The following is a 23,203-nucleotide window of genomic DNA, read 5'->3' as shown; positions in this document are numbered from 1 at the left end:
GTAGCTGTGGACGTGGTTTGATGTACCTAAATCATTTCATGTTGAGTAATATCACTCACCTGTGCATCCTCAAAGGCGTAGCGTCCGGGATCTTTCACATTCTGGGTGGTTTTGTCGTAGCTTTTGGAGTCCACGTTGATGGCACTGGGCGCCCCGGGGGCCAGGAACTCCTGCCAGATCTCCTGAACCCGGGTAGGAACTTCTCTTATGGGACGCTTCTTTACTTCTTGAACTGATAGCCAGAACCTGCAAACCAAAGTTTGCAGCATGATTATACTCATAAAATAGCATAAAACATGATGACAGCTCATTAATTTGAAATCATAAATAAGCCAGATGGAACAAGTCCTGGACATAATTAAGCTTAATTTAATTTAGCTATTCCTCCATGTTCTATTTGAGCTACTTGTCAAAATCGCTTAATTTTTCAGTTTCAATTGCCTAAAAAGTTTAAATAATTTGGTTTTCAGAGACATTCCTTTTTTTCCTCTATTTATACTTATCAGTTATATGTTTTAAGAGACAAAGTTTTCAGAAGATATACACTAAGATATACACAAGAATAAATCACATTGTGAAAATCATTTCATGGGTAAAGGAAGTAAGAAAAAATAAATTATTCCAACTTCATGGGTAACTCTTCTTGCCTGTATTCTGCAAGTCAGCCAGTCCCACGTCCCCATTCTTTAAATTCAATGCACTTCTCTTACATGCCTATCAGACTGTCTGTTGTGCAGCTCTCATCCAGGTCTGGGCCATCTGAACTAGTCTAGATTAGCCTATCTGGTCCACCACTAGGGGTCCTGTCCCTATCTACTAGTGTATTTATTTTGGACTCTGCTTCATGCAGCAGCTTCTTATCAAATGATCATAATATTCATACATTTTTTCTTTTTATTATTATTTTTTAAAGCTAGAAGTCAAATGAGTGCAAAAATGACATATTTGTGTAGAAGCAAGGTGTGCGTGGCATTTTCCACTTCCAATAATTTCTTCTTTTAGGAGTAACCCTTTTTATTTCACACATATCACACACTGAGAAACGTGTTCCGTCGTGTTGTCATCACAGAGGGGAAAAAAAACACTTAACACACTGTAAGAAATGTAACGCAGCAACAGGAATGATTGCACTCTTTACTAAGGGATACCTCTGCAGTGATGTGGAGACTTAGTTTTAATTAAGATAACCCAATTAGCAGGTCTGGGCGGGAACAGTGCCAGCATATACCATCAGAGGGAGCAGGGGAGCCGTCCTGCACGCTGGCTACTCTATTCATATTTAGCTCTGTGTGTGCATCTTTAATGCTCTGCTGTGTTCCTGTTACCATGAATACATTGATTCACATAATATTCCTGAGTTATTCTATCTGGCGCTACATATTGTAAAAGCCTGCGTTCGGCAGTCAGCCCTGATTTAATTAACGTAACCCCTAGATAGATACTTTATTTACCCGTGATATGAATATTTAACGTGACTCGTGGTTATGTGGCGACTTACACGTGGGAAGATTCTGTGTCCCCGGATATAAGACTCATTGTTGCTGGTGTGAAAATGCACACATGATAATGAGAGTAACTGGTACAGACTGTAAAAGCCCATTCAAGCGGGATATTATTGATCATGTCTGTGATCACTAGAGCATCACAGACAGATGACATGTCACAGTCTAATCACCAATGCACATACTGCATGCTTCTGTGAGTATCTCATACGGTGTATGTGAATATTTCATTTGGATGTGTGCGTGGTGGGAGAAAGTGCGAATTAAATCCTCCACACTCCCTCCTGTGTGAGTGCTTGTATTAATCACCTTGCGGCGACAAATATCTGTTCACACACTTGTGTGGAGTCGACCCATGTAGGAGCAGAGAGCAGTGCTTCCACTCAAGTTAATGTATTTTAGAGTTAAAATGCGGTTAATGGCTGAGGCTTCAAGTTTGCAAAAGGTTTGGGAGTCTCTAAGGGCTGATATGAAGAATGTGGCAGTTATGGCCAAAGACACAACCCATAAATCTCCTAATCTGAACGCATCCTGTAATCGTGCCTGATTTATTACAGACAGAAGCCAAATAAGTACATTTTACTTCAGTACCACACTTGGAGCATTTAATTTCATTCCTTCGTAGACTTAAACTGCAGAGGTTACATTTGCTTTTCATTTAGTTATTTCCTGTAGTTACTTGCTGCTTTGAAAATAATATATATATTACTGTGTACATGAGGGATTGCTATAAACTAGAAAGCATTTAGCAAGCTTTTATTCATAGTCACTATAGTTAACTATAATCTGCTGTTATGGTCCGTTATATCAAACATTCCCTTGGAAGGATGGCAGAAATTTTTGACAGCTTTCAGGACAGAAGATGGTTTTGTTGAATGTAATAACTTTAAAGGTTTTTCAGGTTTTCTGCTGTTTTGCCAGATTCAGGCCACAATCAACATTTTCTTCATTCTATTTTACAATTTAGTTCAGGTTTTTTCGTTAAGTTCAAGACTTTATTCTTAAAGTGTGGAAGAATTGACAAGTCTCTGTCAACACTTCTTCATTAAAGAAACCTGCAGCTGAATGTAAGCTGCTTCTTTGAGAGCATGGAGACAAACGGACAATGAAAGGAAACGTTCCTTACAGAGCAACAGAAACATGTTCTGGATCTGGATTTTAGTGTGAGAGGTCGCGAAGGGAAGAGGAATCTCTACATGGACAGCATTGTTATAGCTTGATGTGTAATCTCCATTGACTTTATTTTTATTTTAACATATCTTTATATTTGATATAATGTATACAGTATATGGTTAATTGCTGTATTTTGGATAATGGATCCTTATGGTTGTTCTACCACTGTTGACAGGTCTTTAAATACACTAAATAATATAAGATGGCAATAATAGATTAGTTATAGTTATTTATGATGCTATAAATGGTTACTATAGAGATAATAAAGCTAGAGAGAGTGGATTCATGTTCAAGTGTATTTAAAGAAATTTAAATTTATGGAGGAAAATTAGAAGTACCTCCGCGGAGGCCTGGCCCTAGTGGTCGCAAACATATAGACTGAGGTTTTAAGGTCAGGTTAAACATTTAATTGGTTCATTCATTCAGGCCATTTAGTGATTTCACCAGTAGTAAATACTGTTGGAGTATATTGGTACATAGAACACATATTTTCTCATTTACCTGAGATTCTCTGAGCTGAATTCAGACTCCAGGAACTTGAGGAACTGCTCTCTCCCAACAGGATCTTTGAGAACCTCGTCGATGCCAAAAGCCCACCTCTTTACCCTCTGCTGGCCTGGCTCCTTACTAGAGGAGGAGACAGATCAAGTATGTACGGTGCAGAAATATTGGTGCATTTGTAAAAAATATGTTATTTTATTATCTTGTTTTTTTTAATGAGATGTAGAGACCTGGCTTCAAGCTCCCAGAGTGTGGTGTCATCTGAGATCCAGGGGTTAGATGGGTCTGGAGATGTGAGGAAGGGGTCGTATTCAACATATTGCTCCGTGTAGCCCAGCAAACTGAGGCGGAACAGAGAGGACATGAAACGTGTCAGCCTGAATCACCGGTGGACATTTGAAGAACATTACAATCCACTTATCACATCTGGTGAAATTATGCCCTGCACCTCTCTGTCAGTGAGCATGAATAGGTTATTTATTTCCAGCCTTTAACCCGAGAAAAGGAGAAATGAAATTCTCTTGAGAGGAAGTACTTAAAATGTAATGGAAGATATGATCTGACAAGAGGGTGTTAGAGAACTCTCTGCTGAATGCATCTCTCCTTTCAGGTAAGGAAATTGCAAATTGACACTCCTGTATCTGGCGTCGACAACTGAGGGCATTGTCTGCGCCCGAACACTCCTCAAGGTCATCTTCGTTCTTGATTCCACGCCATGTTAGTCGGTTAAAGGCTCAATAAACAGATCGATGGCTAAACTGAATAAAGACACAGAGAACATTGCTCACCTCTCAGCCACTTTGGACATTTTCAGTCGATGCCTGTCTAATTGCAATTGCCAAAAGGTGATCTGAAACCACAGTAAGGAACAATGAGCACGCAACGCATTTGCATATGTAACACGCATGATATTTGTTAGTTTCTTGATGTGTGCACTTTAAGTTCAGTTCCGTGACCAATAAATGTGCAAGTAAAGAAAACTTGCTGCAATCAATTTCATACAAAGAGGCGATAAATTCAAAACTCCAATTAAACTGTGAGCATTTGCTTATTATTTGTCATGGATTTGCTAAAGCTCTGCCTGCAGGTCTAACCTGTTCCTGTAGTTCTTCTTCTGTCGGCTGCTTGGCCTCTGGAGCGGGGGTGTGGGTCGGGCTGTGGGTGCGGATATCATTCTGCAGCCCATACACAGACTAAAACAACACACGAAAAAACACATGAAAGAAAACAGAAGTGCAATAAGCTAATTTCCTGTTCATGTGCTATAATATAAGAAATACGTGAAAGTGGCAGAGTTCACTGTACCTTTCTAGTTTTGTGGGGGTTTTTCATTCTGGAGGACTTCTTTATGTCAACTTCTGTCGTGTTCACACATCCAGGCTGTGAGGGGAGTGAGGAGAAAATCTCAAAATCTTTCATAAACTGATTTACATTTCATTTAAAGTGCGGTCACGCTGTTCTCCAATAAATGAAGGTGCAGTTATTTTCACATTCAGATCAGTTAATCCGATCCAATATGCTTCCTGGCCCTGTGAAGAGATTCTACGTAGTCTCCAGGACAATGCGTCAGATGCTGGCTAATTAAACATGGAATGTGCCAGTTCTAGCAAAACACGTAAACCAGCGGGAAATCAGAGTGTGCAAATACAGGCTGATTGAACAAGTGGTCTAAACTAGGTCTCTTCTGGAAGAACAGAGCTAAGTAGCTTGACGGCATCACTGTGAAATTTGAATTAATATTGATTATGTTGCTCCAAGGACGCATAAATTGAACTTGTTATTTTCCAATTAACCGTGGAGCAGTGGCTTTCGGAGAAATACAGCAGAGGATACCCTTTAACCTCGAGGGGGAATTAAATGCTAATGCTAAGCAAGTGTGCGGGAACAAGGTAAAGAGCAGCACTGAGGCTGATGTGTTGTGACAGTTATTGATGTGGCATTTCGTGGGCACGGCAAAAGTAAACACACAACACAGGGACCGCAGTGCATTCATTTCTTTACACCATTAAAATGGCACGGGAGGAATGTATACCTCCCCTATTGATAATTGTGCACGTGCTTGTGGCCGTGTAATGTTTTAAAACGATTACTTCCTTTGTCATACAGCTCGACGCGTTCCGACTGTGTGCTGAAAATTAAAATAACCCAAACCAGATCTGCTGCATGTAATTATTCTCTTGACTTGGGAGGCGGCGTGTGGTCAGTGTGAAATAATTTTTTCAATATCATTCGCTTTTGCAGGGACAATTACAATGACACTGTTAGTGTCAGCAGCGATATCAGTAACAGCAGAGGTGATTACGACAACGGCATCAGTAATTTCACTCACCACTGGTCTGTGCACGTCCCAGAATGCTCTTTCCTGACTGTCGAGAATTTTCCTCTCAATTTTGTCTCTTTTCTTGTCCACTCTGAGGGGGAAAAAAAATGGAGCTCGTAAAGGTTCTGACAGGGTGCGTTGCTTAACCTAAAACATGTGTGCAGTATATGACCCGTGTTCATTTGTGATGCTGTTGTGTGCTGGAAGCGGTGGGAAAACACAAAGTTTGATCGTGTCTTAATGAGGGTGTAAGAGGACTCACTCATAGTGGCTCAATGCGTGTGTGTTTCTTATAGAAACCTACTTCGCTTGTGCTTCTGCTTGCATAAAAATGAACTCCCATTTCCTGGCGAACGCTCTCTGTAGCCTTGCTAAGCTCTCCTGTAAGTAAATCAAAGAACAAACAGGGACAGAAAGGCTTTTGAGGGATTTGGGCTGATTATGTTAACTGCACATGCTGCGTCCGGGCCACGGCTCGATACCATCTTTAACGATGCCTGCTCACGCAAAATAAACAAGTAGAACTAATCCAGCGCTTCATTTACAGAAAAGTTTACAAGCGATAAATGTAGATGGTGTCATTGCCGGTACGAACAAAAAGGCGAAGAGACAAAGAAAGCCTGACAGGAACGAAACAGATATGTGAAGCGGGGAGTGCTGACACTGAGAGACCTCTTTCACTTACCGCTTCATAGTCTGCAAGCTCCAGACGTGCTTTATTTTGCATTGTTCTTTTGCAGAGGTAAACAGCTGAGAGAGACAGACAGAGAGAGACTGGTGATAAAGGGAGAACAGGACCTCAGTTCTGTTTTAACAGCCTTAAGTGGCCCTGCGTTTATTCATTTAATCCTCTCAACTGCACATTTAAACCGGCCTGCAAATCGCAAAGGTCATTTAGTGAGCATGGTGTGTAAGCGTCTGTTACTGTTACTGTGTAGGCTTGTGTGTGTGTGTGTGTGTGTGTGTGTGTGTGTGTGTGTGTGTGTGCACGCGCCTGACTTTTGATGTCTTCCTGTACTATCATCATCATCCCTTCATCTCTTTGTTAACTGACCGTAATGTGGGAGCTTCATTATGCCATTAGACTGTTTTCATTACGGGGCAGCATTCACGTGAATCAGTTGCTAGATCTGAGACGCTCCAACTTCCCCTGACACTCGCCGGATTATTCCCACAGTGAGCATTAGTCCTTTTCCTCTCCCACTACTCATCCGACAAATGAAAGACCTGCAAGGGTGCAGCTATTTACCCGACCATTTTTGGCATTATGAAAGCTTTATCTCCACTCTGTTTGGCTGGAACAATGAAAAGCTCATTCGTGTATCGCCATTAAAATGTTCAGCCAACTGTGCACAACAGGTGCTGGCATACAAACACACGCATGTTTTCCTTCACAGTGTACAGTCAGAGAGTTTGATTGACAGGGTTTGGAAAATATGAATAGTTATCGTATGCTGGCTGCACTGTAAATCAGATTCAAACTATGGAGTTCTGCTGCATTTGAGCTGAACTAAACATGATCTTGGCATTTATATCTCCAGTCCAGACACTCGTATTTAACCTTGAAGACTCTGGTAACATCATCATTACAAGCACATTTATTGGTTAAAATATAATCTATGTACTCCAATTAATTTGACCTTAACAGATAAGCTCTCTCACCATAGTCTGTGTTTTCTGGTTCCCAGCAGTTTGATGGCCAAAAGTATGGAGTCTGAAGGGAAAAAATAGGTCATTAAGAAACTAGAACAACCTTTACATCACTGACACCATGCACCAAACCACATTCCAAACCAACTTGTGAGTCACAATGTCACAATGCTGCATCTGTCACAGTGAAAAAAAAAAAGAAAAAAAGAAAAAAAAAGGCTCAAATGTATAATGGGCTCAGTGCAGTGTCTAATGTCAAAAGCACATAAGCTTCTTTTAGGCTGCGCTCTACTTGGAAAGCATTGTATAGCCTGGTTTCAGATGAGAAATGATTACACATAAAGTGAAGCTGGCTACTTACACAAACAACCATGAGCATTGATTTACCCTAGTTAGTTATGTACAGCACACTTGAGGGAACACACTAGGTAGAAAATCACTCAAACTGTCCATCCCAATATTGACATTCACACACGCACACACACAGTGATTGATGTGTTTCTTCCTTTAGTCACAAAAGAGCAACTATCGCTTTATTTCAGTGTTTGTGTTTTAACATTGTTCTTTTCTAATATAGTGTATATTAAACCTACTATCTATAAAAATATATAAAGCAAAGAACCTGAAAAATCTGTAAAAAAATAAATAGTAATAAAAATCATATCACATCATCAGCTTTTCTGTCAAAATCTTTCTCATAGTGATAAAATTGTACAATGTACAGTGTAAAATTGTAGGTCTAAAAGAAACAAAATCCAACATAAAACATTTTTGATATTTGTTTCAATATCAGTTAAGACACTTACACAGAAACACTATAATTATTCTTACCTGAAACCTATAGAAAGTGCCATCGTCTTTAAGAGTGAGGACGTGGTCTGAGATGGGGAAGAAGTAACCATGTGCAGCCATCAGGGTTCCTAGGTGAAGGGCCTCCACTGTGGCAAAACATAGACATTTTCAACATTATGTGCTCCTATTCATTCAGTTTTTCCCAGGAACTATGTACAGAAGGTCATGTATGACAAAACATCCCCACTCGTGTCAGCTGTGCAGATATCACAGCGCTATCAAGGCTATATGTTTTCTCATTCAGAAAAGTTTTCAAAAAATAATACAAAGCTGAAATTGCATTTCAAGTTGAAAGGAATCGTTTGAGAAAAATTCAGTACATACTGCAGCCAATTAGCTTAACTCACCAAACAAAAGGCTGCCCTCTGAATATAGTAAATTAGCACATTGCATCTCAGATGTCAGATTTTTTTGGCCTGGCCAGTAATTTGAATCAAACAAATTAAATATTGTGTAATATGTGAGTTATGCAAGGTCTGGTAGAACAATTTACCCGGCTAAGCTAAGCTTGCTTTGACTAGCGAAAACAAAGAAGCATAACTTCCAAACTGACCCATCCTTTATTTAAGAATCAGGGCATAGCCTTACTTTAAACTGTGATTTACTCACTTAATTAGCTCATTCTGAGTTGTTCAAGGTGCTTTGTGTTTCCACTTTCACACTAAAAGAAGATGTTCAATTGTAATCAGTAGCTTCTCATCAAAGATCTGATCCTTGATGCAGCATGCTGACTCACCATCTCACTAACTTAATTCACATTCATCCCCAGGTGCAAATTCAACCTTGATAAAACGGTCGTAAGGAACACCAAGACCCGAAGGAGAAAAGCTGCTGTTTCAACAGGCTGACACTGCTTTGACAGAGATATAGGCAAGTTTCCATTCCAACCAAACAGCGCAGCAGGACGTCTCGCTGATTAGCCCACCTTCAGCCTAAGAGGCGGAACTCATCAGTCAAATCACCTGGTGCTGCGCTTGGTTGGAGTGAGAACCTGCTTCCCCCCGGCTCTCCGCGGCACATGGCTGACTGTCCCTGATTGAAAACCATCGGATAATGAAAACATGTAATCATTATCAACCGTGTGTCTCATCTGCCACCAGTTATTGCCCGCTGTTCTGGACCTGCGAGTCCCTCGTGGTGTCGACATCTATCATTGATGTTCTGCATAATGTGTTGACAGTTCTCTGCTAATACCGCCACATTTAGTTCCTCTTAGCACACTAATAGGCTAAGACACACATAGTCTGAAATGCTTCACATGGTATATCAGCTTAGTGCGTGCGTGTGCATAAAGCATGCACATCTCTGCTCTCTGTAAGATACACATCCGCGCACACCGGGTGTACGTGTATGTGTGAGTTAAATATAGATTGGCTTTTTCTTTTACCACTGAGGTGACTGACGCAGCTTTGAGAGGTCAGGATGTTGATGTGTATTCGTGTGTGTGTGTCTGCTGCGAGTGTGTCACAGGCCTCCGCTTATTAATAAATTATGACTCATAAGTTATTTAAACCTGTTTACTTATAAACACACCCCACCACCTCATCCACTGTAGCCTTTCTTATCCCCTATATATAACTGAGGTGTAGAGGAACAGGCTAGCCCTGTGCACATGCTTTGTAGCTGTCTATAAAATGCACAGGGATTCCAGTAGATTGACATTTACAAGGAGAAATCATATACAAAACTCATGTACATCTTTAACTACTACAGTTTCCTATGCTGTTATCTCAGACAGGATGAATGTCAGATGTAAGTAAAACCAGTTAGAGGTCTATTGCAGTTGATGTCATTTCCCACAGAGCTGAGCTTGTTCACTCATTTTGTACAGTTGCTTAAAATTTGCGCTAATATCATGTCCAGTAGAAAGATTTATCCAAACCCATAAAAAGTACTCAATATAATTAGTGCACAGTAATGAGTATGAAAATTCAGAATGACTCGCGTGATGTAGGGTTTTTCAGGGGGCAAACTGAAGATTAACCATGCTTGTTTTCATTCTTGTCTATAGAGAACAAATCTCGGTGCAAGGGAGCATCTGACCTACATTTAACGTAACGTACTATAAGCTTTACAGTGAGCTAAACCTTGGACTGACATTAATCAAGTTTTCAAGAAAGGCTAGCCTCGAAGTCCAGGGGGAAAGCACCCTTTGATTTCATCATATTACGAGCTATGTGGCAAAAACCCAGCAGTTTGGAGCCCCGCCAAGTGGAGTGTGGGAGTGTTCTTCCAGCTGAGCTTCATCTTAAGACAAGAGAAGAGATTCTGTGTTTGTACTTACAGTATATGTTCATCATCACTGTTTGCTCTATGGAATAAGAAGTCTTTGGAGATATTCAAGTGAAAAGAAAAATAGCTTCTCTGCAGTGCACAGCATAGACTGATGTAGCTTCACAGATGGTTTCATTTATATACTTGTCTGAGGACCACTTTCAGTTTTACACAGAGTGAGGTAATTTGTGCAAAGTTAGGTGGTTTTTGGTTTTGGTTTTAGAGTAGATGTTACAATTAGATCATTGTTAGGAATAGGGTAAGGGTTGGGCACTTAGTTGAGTTGGTTATCGGCACAAAGATAGCCAAACAAACATGTGTTTGTGTGTGTTTTCTGACAATGCCTTCTTCTCAGTCCTGAGGTTGGAAGCCCATATTTTCATTTTACTTCAAGTATATTTAGCTAATAATATTTCCGTACTTTTGTAGATTCGGTAGGATTTGTGGTGGACATAAGCAATGTAAACCATCACTTGTTGCTCCACGGCTTCAATCAGCCAAGGAAGACGACAAAGTGGATTCATACAGATACCACACACAACTGAACTGAAGTCTGTTGAACGGTTTCAACAAAAAAGCAAGACTCAAAGCTCATAGTGTATCAGCGTTTGCCAGCAGAGCGGTGTACGGGTAGGGATTAGAGAAACCCGACAAACACTATCTGCAGTGCTCAACTGCAGGAGTGACTCTTGAGTCTGATGATGAGGAGGTTTAAAGAAAGTTCAAGGAGGAGACCAGGTCCACTGCGTGCTGTCCTGATGAGCCGCATGTCGTCACACAGAGATCATTTTACTGCTCCCCGTTCCACTGAGCAGATTAGGTGCTTTTACATATTCAGATCACAGCGTTAACAACACGCAGGTGACAGCTTGGCTGCTAGTCTGTTTTTAATTCATGGTCAGTTCTCATTTTGTGTAAATGAATTCAGCAGGTCAGAGGTCAGAAGAGCTGCAGACCAGTGGCACTGACGCTGATTGAAACTGACCTAATTAAAATAAAACATCACAGGAATTTCATTCCATACGGTGTTTGAGTAGAGTTAAGAAAAGGGGTTTAGTTCTATGGATTTTGTCACTTCTGTTTGTTTTTTTCTTTCCCAAGGGATGAATATATTTCGAGATTTTCCCACCAGGGTAACCATCATGCTGTCGGCAATTTAAACAAGAAGCAAACTGTTAGCTTGGATTCACTCAGCTTGCTGTGGGCCCTACCCGAACTCTATTTTTAAACCTTCTATTAACGATTTAGTGAATTGATAGCACAATTGAGTCGTGCTGAATTTGTTGCCAATAGATACACACTTATTGATTACCATACATGTACACAGTAGGTCAAGGTTTTAAGAACACATATATTTTCATATACATTATATTTTTAATATATTATATTAATATTGTGTGGAAAGACATCAGTACAGATTTGTATTTCCCCTGGTCATGCTTTGCACAGCCTTTGCTGCAGCCTGTGTATTTAGGCGCAACAACAAGGCTCCACAACAGGCAGCCTCTCTCCATTTAGTCCTCAGAACATAGATGTTGTATCTATAAGGTCATATATAATGTCCACCTGTGGCAGCTCATACACATTTATCTTCACATTTGCTGTGCAGTACTTACAGTACTGTGCAAAAGTTTTAGGCAGGTGTGGAAAAAAACACTGTAAACTAATAATGCTTTAAAAAATGGAAGAGTTAACAGTTTATTTTCATCAATAAACCAAATGCAGAAAATGAACAGAAGACAAATCTAAATTGTTTGGTGTGACCACCCTTTGCCTTCAAGACAGCATCACTTCTTCAAGGTAGCTACACTTGCACACAGTTTTTGGAGGAACTGGTAGGTTGCTCCAAACATCTTGTGGGATTCCTCAAATCATTATGTCTTTTCATGTAATCACAGACACACTCCCTGATGTTGAGATCGGGGCTCTGGGGAGGCCATGCCATCACCTCCAGGAATTCTTGTTCTTCTTTACACTGAAGATAGTTCTTAACAACCTTGGCTGAATGTTTGGGGTTTTTGATCTTTGTCCATACGCCTCTCTGATGGTATTACAGGATGGATCTACCTGTATTTCTCAGAACTGAGGAATCCATTTGCAGAAATGCAGCCCCAAACTAGCAAGGAACCTCCACCATGCTTCACTGTTGCCTGCAGACGCTCATTATTTTAGCGCTCTCCAGCCCTTAGGTGAACAAACTGCCTTCTGTTTCAAATTTTGACTCATCAATCCAGAGCACCAGCTGCCATTTTTCTGCACCCCAGTTCCTGTGTTTTCATGCATAGTTGAGTCTCCTTGTGTCCATGTCAGAGGGATGGATGTACCTGGGTCCCACTGGTTCTGCCAGTTCTGAGCTGATGGCTCTGCAGGACATCTAAGTCACAAATATTGATGTGACTGAGATGTTTCTTTTGTTCACTTACTTTGCATCATGTAAATTGATAAATATAAACAATCATTATTTATATTTCTGAAAGCATTTTCCCCACACCAATTAGTTAGTTTAAATGTACTCAGAATACTGTTTTCATGCTAGAAAAACCACCTGGCTACTGAAAGGCAATAGCTGACTGTCTGAATTGTTCGTGTTGTGGTAAAGAGACACAAGCACGAGACCTTCAGCTCAAATATCCCAGAAGAGATCTTAAGCCTTTGAGAAGAACTTCTGCGGCAGGATGAGAGTAATCTAATGCAGACTTGTATGAAAACAGGATTGTGAAACACAGAGATTGCCCAATAGGATGATAATGAGTTCATCTGGGCTGCATCAGTATTATCTGTGGCATTCATTTAGCAAAAAACTCTAAATCCCCAGTCAACTTTGATATACGCCTGTCTGCCTTTACATAATAAACTTGCTGTTACCATGCTGTGAGCCAAATTAATTGCATTTCACTTTGCTGTGTTTGTCAGCCCCGCCAGGAGCTGCTCCGTGTTAGAGTCACTTAGTTTTACACAACGCTCTGTTTACAACCACAGGGCAGTTGGCAGCGTGTTCTGTGTTTATGCTTTAAAAAGGTGAACAAATAAAAGAAATACTGTGAAGGACAAAGTGTGTCAGCGTGTTGAGATGTTTCAATGGACCGATCACTGATAAAGTTTTGACATTTTCGACTGAGATAAATGTCATAAATGAGCATTTTCAATAGTGCAGGTGAACACTGTTAATGGAAATTTGCTTGATGGAATTAATCTACTGTCAGATTTCAGAAACAGAAATTTGCATTCTGGCCCACTAGTGCATTAGGCAGAACTGATCTGGCAGCCAATATTGTTGTTAACTTTTTGTGTTTTGCATATGGTTGTATTATAGATGCCCAAGATACAGACACATAATTAATCATCGTGCTGCCTCAGGTATGAGGAAAAGCATTATCTCTTGTGAAATTTTAAGCTTTAAGTTTTTCTTGGCATAAAACACAAGGAAAGGGGAAAGAGAAAACATTTGCCCTGGGACCATTTGGCCACTTGGACCAGTCAACAAATCTCGGACATTGAACGTGACCTTCTGGGCCACAATAAAATGTCATGCACAAGCACAAAAACTTTCTCCACAATCGACTGACCCCACAAACAAGTACGGGCATGAAAACATGTATGATATCATCGACGTATAGCATAGTTGAGATTAAAATAGGAAGATCATGGCATACGAATGAAACACACAAACGAGTTGATGAGTCACAATCCTGAACTGATTGTACAATACTGAGGCACCCACTAGAGCAGACCAGTGCTGATATGCACACCCACACGCAAAAACACTCCAATATCCAAGTAAACACGCCTACAGTACGCAGCACATGTGTATCAAAATCTGTGAAAAGCTGCTTTTTTCTTTTTTTTTTTGCAGTGTTAGCTGAGCTATGTACTTTTTCAGCACCTCTAATGCGAGCGATCGTTTGGTTTTAACTTTCACCCTGCCTTGTTCTGGATCATTTTCTGTGCAATGAGGCGTTCAGCTAATCATTTGACAATTCCCTCAAGACAGTCTAGGAATAAAATGAGAATATGTAATGAATAGTAAAACAGAAAAAAAATAAAAAGGTAGAAGGAGAATTGCAGTGTACGCCAACGATAATTCAAGGAAAGAAAACAGAGATCAGAAGAAGAAAAATGCAAAACTGCGGGGTTTTACAAATAATAAGCTAATGGTGCATATAGGTTCAAAAGCGCCCGGAGGCATTTCTCTTTCTTCTAATGCAGGGTAATGAAAACATGTAAATTACAGTTGTACAATAAGTACCAGCACTTCTTCTTATCTCCTTTTGCCCAGGAAACCACCAAAAAGCATGACATATTGTAACTCTTACAATGATATCTAATGATATATAATATAAAGTAAGCCAGTATTCAGCAGATTTGGAATATTTTTCTGTCACAGCCATTTCTGCCAATTACTGTTGTTAAGCTACGATGGGTAACTTCCTGCCATCCTAGCTCAATGTCAAGCACTTCAGTATTGAGCTTTTACCTTGATCTTCAATGTCCAGATTCTTGATCATCCACTGTACAATATCAGAACCTGAAATAAGAGAAAGCACATATGAATCACTATATATGCTCACAGTTCACCAAAATATCTGTTTGCATAATATGCAAATGAAAGGGAGAACAATCTTGCTCTTAACTCCACCCAGCACCCCTCATCGTCACAGTGCATTTCTATTCCTCGCTCCTGTCACCATGTAGGTGGGTAATAGGCCATCCATTACCAAATAATCTTTTCTCATCCAAGCCAACTCTCTTTGGCTGAAGCCCATGAATATAAATGGCCAGGGAAGCATGATGGCATAATGAAGCATACATTCTATACATTAAGAACACAATTTGTCTTTCCCACAGCGTTTAACAAGTCGCTTCATTACTTCAATGTACGTCGCGCAATGTCACAAACATAGATTAACAGGTCAAAATATATGCCCAAATCTAATCATGACAAACTATTTTGGGGGAAGGTCTAAAAATGACTTGGATCACTTTTGACATTTTGTGATAATGGACATGAAACTTTTTATATGATGGGTGTCGTTTTGCATCTTCTCCATCTGACACTGCTACAGAATAATTTTCACATCTGAGAAAAAACACAACAGCATCGTCTGCCCCCTGGGCTGTTCACACCACAGCGCAACATGTGACTTTGGCTAAATATATATTTTTTTTCCCAAGCTATCATTACTGTCTGTCATACTGACAGGTTAAGGTGTGCTGAGGAGATGGAAGCCACAGACGGAATGCAAAAAAAAAAAAATGTGCGAAATGGAGACATGAGGGAATTCATGCAGTGAGACAATAAGTCCCCGTGGCTGTCTCTCTGTCCATCAAGCTACCTGTCTGTGTGTCGTGCATTTTGTCTCTCCTTTCGCTGAGCCCCCTTTGCTTTTCGGCGCCTCCATAACCAGATGAGATTTTCCATGGATTAACATCATTAATACAACCCCATTTTCACACTATCAAAGTTGACCCACTTTCTAAGAGAGAGCTTAAATGAGACGTGCACGGTAATCCTCTAACAAGGCTGTTCTCTGAATTGATTAATATCATGACCATGTATTGGGCTGTGCACTTGTGTATGTATCATGTGCATGTATCAGAATGTGGCAATAACATAACCTGCAAGACAAACAATAAGGGCGACTACTAATGAGCCAAGTGGCGGCAAATATTGGATAATTGCTGCAGTGCACAACCCTGTACTGACAATACGCTCACAGCAATGGGCAGTATTGTCAAACATGAACAGCTGACAATAGCTGATTGAAGAGGTGATATACATACAGCATGAAATGAGGGAAAGCAGTTATAGTCGTATGCATACATTACAAAATAAAATCAACATAAAACAATATTTATGCAAAGGAGAAATAAAGAACAAAAATGTACAAATGTATGACATTGAACAATAAATTGAGTTTTGTTTTTTGTATCAAAAGTTGGACTTTGTGACTTTGCACCAGCTCCCGTTGTTTTTGCTCATATAATTTAGTTTTACTTCACTGGTTTCACCAGAATCACTGATGCTCCCTTTTTAAATGTATTCCCCATCTTAGCCACCAATAGCAGGAGGCTATCGACACATGACTAGCTGTGATGGCGACCAGTGGTGGTTCTGACAGTGATGAGGAAAAGACTAAGAAAAAAGGAGGCTTGTGCAGAATTTCTACAGGAACAAACAAATCACAGAATCACATTTGGGGTTTGGATTAATAAATTATCAGTAGAATCTTATAAATTTGTAATCTTTTGCCAGGATTTTGGAATTTTTGATCTGTAGCAGTAACTTTAGTACAATGACTGGCTCACTCCTCTCAGCTTTAAAGTGTGCTGTTTAACTGGTTTCACTCCAGCATGAGATTGTCCCTTTGGTTAAATATTGTATATAATATGGACAAAAACAACAATAATAATGCATCAGTCTTATATAGCGCTTCATCATGGACACTCAAAGCCGCTTTACATTTGGATACACAGTCACACGTCACACTCTGGTGTTGGTAAACTACCTCAGAAGTCACAGCTGCTCTGGGGGCAGACTGCCAATCTGTGCCAACGGCCTCTCCGACCACCACCAGACATCACTCACTCACTATCATACCCTAGTGGGGTACACACTGGGAGGAAGGTGGGTTAAATGTCTTGCCCAAGGACACAACGCAGACCACGACAATGCTGAAAGTGTTTGGTTTGGTCGGAATCACACACATGTGTGGACAGGTTGGGTATTTAGTGGGTAGACAGGACTTACCTGAAAAAACACTGGGGATCTTGGTTAGAAAACTCTTAACTGTTCGGATGGGGATACCATTCTTCTCATCCTGCATACGTGCTATTACTTCCTCCATCTAGATAACACAGGGACAGGGGAAAAGAAAATGAAGGTGATGCAGTAAGTAAATGGGTGGTGTGTGTGTGTGTAAGCGCAAGACAGAAAAAGGTAAACACAGACAAACAGGTTTTTGCGTGCTTCGGCAATGTCTCTACGGGACAAAGAGTGAGGTGAGGAAGTTGACTAACAATCACAGCTGCCAGATCTCTGTATCTCCTCTTGACAGATCACACTGATTTGTGTAATTTTCACATAAAACCGCCAGCAAGGTGCACTTATTACGTTTTACAACATCTATTGTATTTTGGGAGACTAGCAATAACATTTGTTTTTATCCATCCCTGTGATTTTTAGTCCCGAAACAGCCACACATCGGAACTTTGCAGAGAAAGGATTCATGACGTTACTGTGATGACACAAATGTTTTGTGTCCAGTTTCAAATTTGAGCCAAAAGCTGAACTAAGGAAGAGTCATACACACAGGCACACATGCAAACACACTAACATTTGCACACAATAGTGAGACAGAAGTGCACTGGGAGTTGTCTCAAGGGCCTGGCAGGGCAACACAAAACAGCCATGTTTCCAAGAACACACAGAAGGGAGCAAACAGAGAGTAGAGCACGGCCAGATCAGATACGTCAGCCAGATCAGACGCCAAGCCACTCCCCTTCCCAAACCCCTCCCACAGAGTAAAAATACACACATGGAAAATATGTACATGACTGGGCAAAGCACTGTGTTCTACACAAATAGGCACACATTAAACACTAAAAAACACTATTTTTCCGCACTAAGAGCAGACACGAAGGATGGTCAGTGTTTCAGTCATAGTGATTCTGTCATGGTTTGTGAATTTTAAGGGAAAAAAACTTAATGATGGCAGTACCATTCACAGCATTAAGGTAATCCTGCAGATGTGGATTCATGTTGCTACCATTGCATGGCACCTGACCTCAATCAAATGTTTTACTCAGATGTATTTTTTAATTTTTTCATCAATCAATCATTTTCCAAAAAAATTTATTCTAAACCACAATGTGAATAAAAGTAGTGATAGGTGAAAATGAGTTATTTGACCAAGGCCTAAGTACAGAGATTACTCGTTCTCCAGACAATCTGTGAAACCATCAGGAATCGTCTGATGACTTTGCCTCTGGAGGCAACAGTCACTGCTCCAGGGATTGTGGTACAGCCAGCAGATAACGCGTATCCAGGCTTTCTTTTCTATGCACCAGTCATAGTCGCTGTCTAACCAGCAACTTGAAATGCAGGAATAATTCAATTCAATTCTATTCCGTTCAGTTGTATTTATATAGTGTCAATTAGTGTCAATAACAAAACAAATTGTCTCAAGACACTTTACAAAATGTGGTCTGAAATCCCCAGAGTAAGCATGAATTTGACAGTGGCAAGAAAAAACAGAACCCACTTCAGCCGGAGGGGACCATCTACCTAAGGTCGGCCGGGTAGAGACGGAAAAGAGAGGGGAGGAACAAGGACAGGAGGAACATGCTGAGCATACATCTGTCACAGATACATACATCTGACTATAAGAGCAGTTAACATGCCAGCTGATTAGTTTCATCTGGTTTCATGGATAAATATAGCTGGGTGTCATCTGCATAGCAGTGGAAGTTTATGCTGTGTTCACAGTATTTGCATGACAAACAGGAAATAATGAATTGCTTGCAGGCAGAATACAACTGGGTGTTCTACCTCTTTTGGTCTCTACACAGACTCAATACTACTCAGACTATGAACGACAACCATAGAGCTTTAAGTACCAAAATCTTGAACTTGATGTTAACGCTTGAATTCTTTCCACAAAAATGTTTCCCAAAGTTGGTGTGAAGTGAAAACATCAGATCTCGTACTATGATTTGTTTTAAAATATACCATTTTTATCTGATTACAGCTCAAATGTTCCTAACATAAAGCATAGTGTTCTGGATTGTGAGTTTGTGCAATATACTGACGTATGATGATCTCACAGGTCTAGCTTCATGAACCATCCCCCCCAGTTTTGTTTTCTCTCCATCTTTTATACGAGACACACACGATTTATCAGCGCAGCTCATCTGGGGAGAGGCAACGCAATTTGAATGCAGCCAATTCTGTTTCATACAAAAGAGGGTTTTGTGTGGGTGAAAATGAATTTCTTGGCCGTACTGGTGAGAAAGGAGCAGTTTTGATTATGAACAAGCTGGGTTTGATATGTAAATGTGTAACAGCTCGAGTTTGGCAGTTCATGAGCCAGCACTGTAGCATTATGTTCTAATGAAGGCTTGTAGCTAGTCAGATACCCTGAAGCTAAAAATCTTCCCAGTTACTAATTGGGGGACTAATTGACAATGATGGAGCATAAGCAAATGCTAAAGCTAATAAAGCTAAAGAGCTGTGTGGGAAAGACAGGAGAAGGTGAAATGAATGGAAAAACTGTTCACAAAAATATACATTTTCAGATTATTTCTGTCATTTGTGTTAATCTCTTTATCCCACTGATGCATTGCATACGGTAGATCAGTAGTTTTAAGTCACCCATGTGAATCACCTGTAGCACTAGTCTTCTGAAAATGGCTTAAATTCGCCACACATATCAAGATTTTAGTCATCTGTACTATTGTGTATTGGTAGATTTTTCTTTTTCCCTTCATGTAACTGATGTCTGGATTGTTTCAAAGAGGCTCCTACATCTACTAATGGCCACATTTAAATGGAAAATATTTTGAAATCATTCTGATCAGAAAGTGAAAGCTTTGGCATCCTTCCCGATTTCTCAATTTTTTGGATGTTTGTCACCCCTAAATGGTTCAGATCACCGAACAAATTTCAATATAAGTCAACGATAGCACAAGTGAATACAAAATGCAGTTTTTTTAGTTATTATTATTATTATTATTAAGGGAAAATAAAATCCAGAGATTGCAGGAAGAGTACATCTACCTTTTCACACTCATGTTCTCATGTAGATTGAAATGTACATTTTTTTGTAATTCTTTACCTCATTCTTATTCTATTTTTAAGGTTATTTTATTTTATTTTATTTTATTTTATTTTATTTTATTTTATTTTATTTTATTTTATTTTTCTTATGTCTATGTCTGGTTCATATATTTTCTTTCTAATCTTGGGACAATTTCCCTGTGGGGATCAATAAAGTGATCTTGAATCTTGACCTGTTTACATGGACGCTAAATAAAATTAGGCAATAAGATGTATCAGAACTTTTCTGACTTTCACAAAGTGGTTCTGGCCACTGTGGATTGTTTCTTTTCCCTCAACAACTGAATCCCTTTCATAGAAAAAGATGATCGCAACAGGCCCACATTTTCTGCATTGCTGCCCACATCCATTCTGGTGTTGTTCATCTTTTCAAGTGTACTGTATGTTTCAACAACTTGTTTTTCTCCCACCGCCATGTTTCTATCCCTCCCAGCTACTCATCACATCGCCCAATGTTAATGGGCAAACATGCACAGAAGGAATGTATTCATTACACTCAGACAAAAGAAAATATCAAGTGTGTACATAGTTATTAGGTTCTAATATTTTCATATTGAACAAATTAATGCCACTAGCATCACAGACAGAATCGGGTTAGTCTATTCTGACTGAGGCCCTTCCAGGAGGCGTTTTTGTTCTGATTTGGGTATTTTTTGCTGCTATTGCCACGCCGGTGATGCAAAGGATGGAAAATGGACAACATCCCATCTAGACCCAACTAGAGTGATTGTTCTTTAAATAAGCAACACAACTGGAATCCTAAACTTTCACTACTTTTATACTTTTCTGGCGAATATAAGAAGTCATTGTATGAAAAGTTTAAGTTGCAAATATAATGGCAGCAGTTAAACTTTAGTGTTGAATTTAACTATTACATAAAGTTAGAGGAGAGGGTAGATTCCTTACGTAAACAACTTTCAATTTTAGAAATTTAATCACAGCAAACAAAAATTACCAGCATTCCTTGGCGCCTTCTTTCATGTGTTGCATGGCATCTTTCCCTATACTATTTTTAAACATATCTCTTTAAATCATTGCTCATTACAGTCAGCTTATCCCTTTTGAACAAGTGTGCCTTCCAACGCCGACGATCTCTCTGTATCTGTCTCACTGTCTTTCTCTGAGAGTTCGCTGGTGCTGAGACACAGAGCAAACAAGGACAGCAGCAACAGTGATCAATACTTCACACACTCTCTCCTATCTCTGCAAACCCTCACCGCCTACACATGGTAAAATGCCACCAGCGTGAATATTCAGGATCTAAAGCTCTTGAAGTCAGGATGCTCTCTGGCTTCATGTTGCGAGGAAGAGAGGAAAGTCATTTCCCACAAGGGAGGAGAGAGAGCAAGAGGCTCTCCTTCTCTCGCTCTCTCTCTGTCCCCCACCCATCCACCCACCTAGAGCTGTCTGACTGCGTCTCTGCAGCCTCTTAACAGATAAGAGTGAGTGTTTTGGCTGCACAGTGTGAATCATTGAATAATGATGGCACAGGACTCGGTACATACGAAGTGACTAACAAAAGCTCCGGATATAAGCACACACTGAGCTTTAGCACAAGGATTGAAACACTTCAAAGACTATCACAGAGGGCACTCAGGGTGCAATCAGAATGTTCTGAAGCACCATTTGGAGCCGCAAAAAAACATTTCAAACTGGGTTTTTAAATCAATGCTGGCCTCTTAGATTTCTTTTTAGCCACTGTTAAGTGCACCAAGTCCACTTATTTGATGGTGTGTGTCTAAGAAAAGCGGTGAAAGGATAATTTATTAGAAAGGTTCTATTGTGAGCACACCAGCAAGATGGGAGACAATCTCTGCAGGTTTATTATATGTCTTATGATACTTCAGTTGGAGGTATCCTTTATTGGTTTCCCTAGATATAAAGGCAGAGTGTGAGAAAATAGGTTCTTTTCCTGCCCTGCTCATAAAGACGGAAGTCCGGTTGAAACTTTATGTTTGCAATAATAATTGTGGTTCCATCATTTAGATCCGATACACAGCGTGCCATGTAAACAGCATCTTTCTCTACCTGTTTCTTTCACCTGTAAACTAGGTTTAACATCACATGGCCTACATATTTATGAGAACTGGTTTTGAGTTGCTTATGCTTCACCGACCTCATTGCTGTACTGTTGTACTGTATGTAGTTGAGTGATAACTAGCACCTCTGGGGTAACTGAGGTGAATGGATTACGTGAAGAGGCATGGCTCAGAACTGATGTAAACTATTATGACTTTAACAGTTGAAGTGAGCTTGACATGCGAGCCATAGAAAATGCATTTTTTCATTGTGTTCCACAAGCTGCAGGCTGCAGGAAATGTTTTCAGTCCTTAACAAAGGATTGTTATTCATCTCAGGTGTTGACCTAGAAATAAGTGAAGGAAGGAATCCCTCAGTACTCAATGAACTTCATTTTCAAACAGGTGTAATTAGAACATAATTACCCACGTAAGCCTACAACAGATTTGTAATTGTTAGAGACTGAACAACCCACCAAGATACATTTTAAAAGAAATGAAACAATTTCCAAGCTACTCAAATAACAAAAAGTAATTTACTAGTATACTGCATTTCAGCATCTGGTAAATTGTTAGAGTTACAATTTTGGTCGGTGCTTTCTATCTAATGCTGTCTGTCTTATCGTTCAACTGTGCAGCTGTTACAAGCTCTCCTATTCTCCTTCTCTACATCCCCCCTCTCTGTTCCTTCTCTCTTGGCCTCTGCCTGCGCTGTGCCGGGTGAATGTTACAGCATCAAATATACAGGGAGAATTGCATTACCTTGACGCTGTTATCTGAGGGCAAGTCTATCTTCATGGTGAGAATAGATATCCCTCCAAGCCACACAAATATGTGCTAGTGCATTATAGATTGTCACACGCGCACACACACGCACACACAGACAACACAGATATATTCCCATTAAATACATGGCAGCACACAATTATTACGAGCACTGCAGGAGCATATGCACTCACAGAATTTGCACACACACACACACACATACAGAAACATGCACACGTTATGAAAGCTCATGAACCCAGAAGGTGAGGATTATTACATTTTAAAAAGCAGGACATCAAAATAGGTAAGCAAC

At 40.0% G+C, this 23,203-nt stretch overlaps 1 protein-coding gene across 3 annotated transcripts in view; it reads right to left on the bottom strand.

Annotated features, from left to right (window-relative positions):
• rgs7a (regulator of G protein signaling 7a) overlaps positions 1 to 23,203 on the bottom strand; it is a 46,649-nt gene that overhangs the window by 2,493 nt on the left and 20,953 nt on the right. For 2 of the 3 annotated variants that reach the window (XM_047602908.1, XM_047602907.1), the window contains exons 3-15: positions 17,021 to 17,117; positions 14,747 to 14,797; positions 7,978 to 8,084; positions 7,159 to 7,210; positions 6,182 to 6,246; positions 5,801 to 5,877; positions 5,506 to 5,587; positions 4,482 to 4,556; positions 4,271 to 4,369; positions 3,965 to 4,026; positions 3,407 to 3,517; positions 3,177 to 3,302; positions 60 to 246 (exon numbers count right to left, since the gene is read on the bottom strand). In XM_047602908.1, coding sequence (XP_047458864.1) covers positions 60 to 246; positions 3,177 to 3,302; positions 3,407 to 3,517; positions 3,965 to 4,026; positions 4,271 to 4,369; positions 4,482 to 4,556; positions 5,506 to 5,587; positions 5,801 to 5,877; positions 6,182 to 6,246; positions 7,159 to 7,210; positions 7,978 to 8,084; positions 14,747 to 14,797; positions 17,021 to 17,117 — 1,191 coding nt within the window. Of the gene's footprint in view, positions 1 to 59; positions 247 to 3,176; positions 3,303 to 3,406; positions 3,518 to 3,964; positions 4,027 to 4,270; positions 4,370 to 4,481; positions 4,557 to 5,505; positions 5,588 to 5,800; positions 5,878 to 6,181; positions 6,247 to 7,158; positions 7,211 to 7,977; positions 8,085 to 14,746; positions 14,804 to 17,020; positions 17,118 to 23,203 lie in introns of those variants that run through there. The other variant, XM_047602909.1, reaches the window with a different exon arrangement.

Source organism: Mugil cephalus, chromosome 13, assembly GCF_022458985.1.
Source record: "Mugil cephalus isolate CIBA_MC_2020 chromosome 13, CIBA_Mcephalus_1.1, whole genome shotgun sequence".
NCBI classification, from domain to species: domain Eukaryota; kingdom Metazoa; phylum Chordata; class Actinopteri; order Mugiliformes; family Mugilidae; genus Mugil; species Mugil cephalus.
This window is presented reverse-complemented; position numbering and strand designations above follow the sequence as displayed.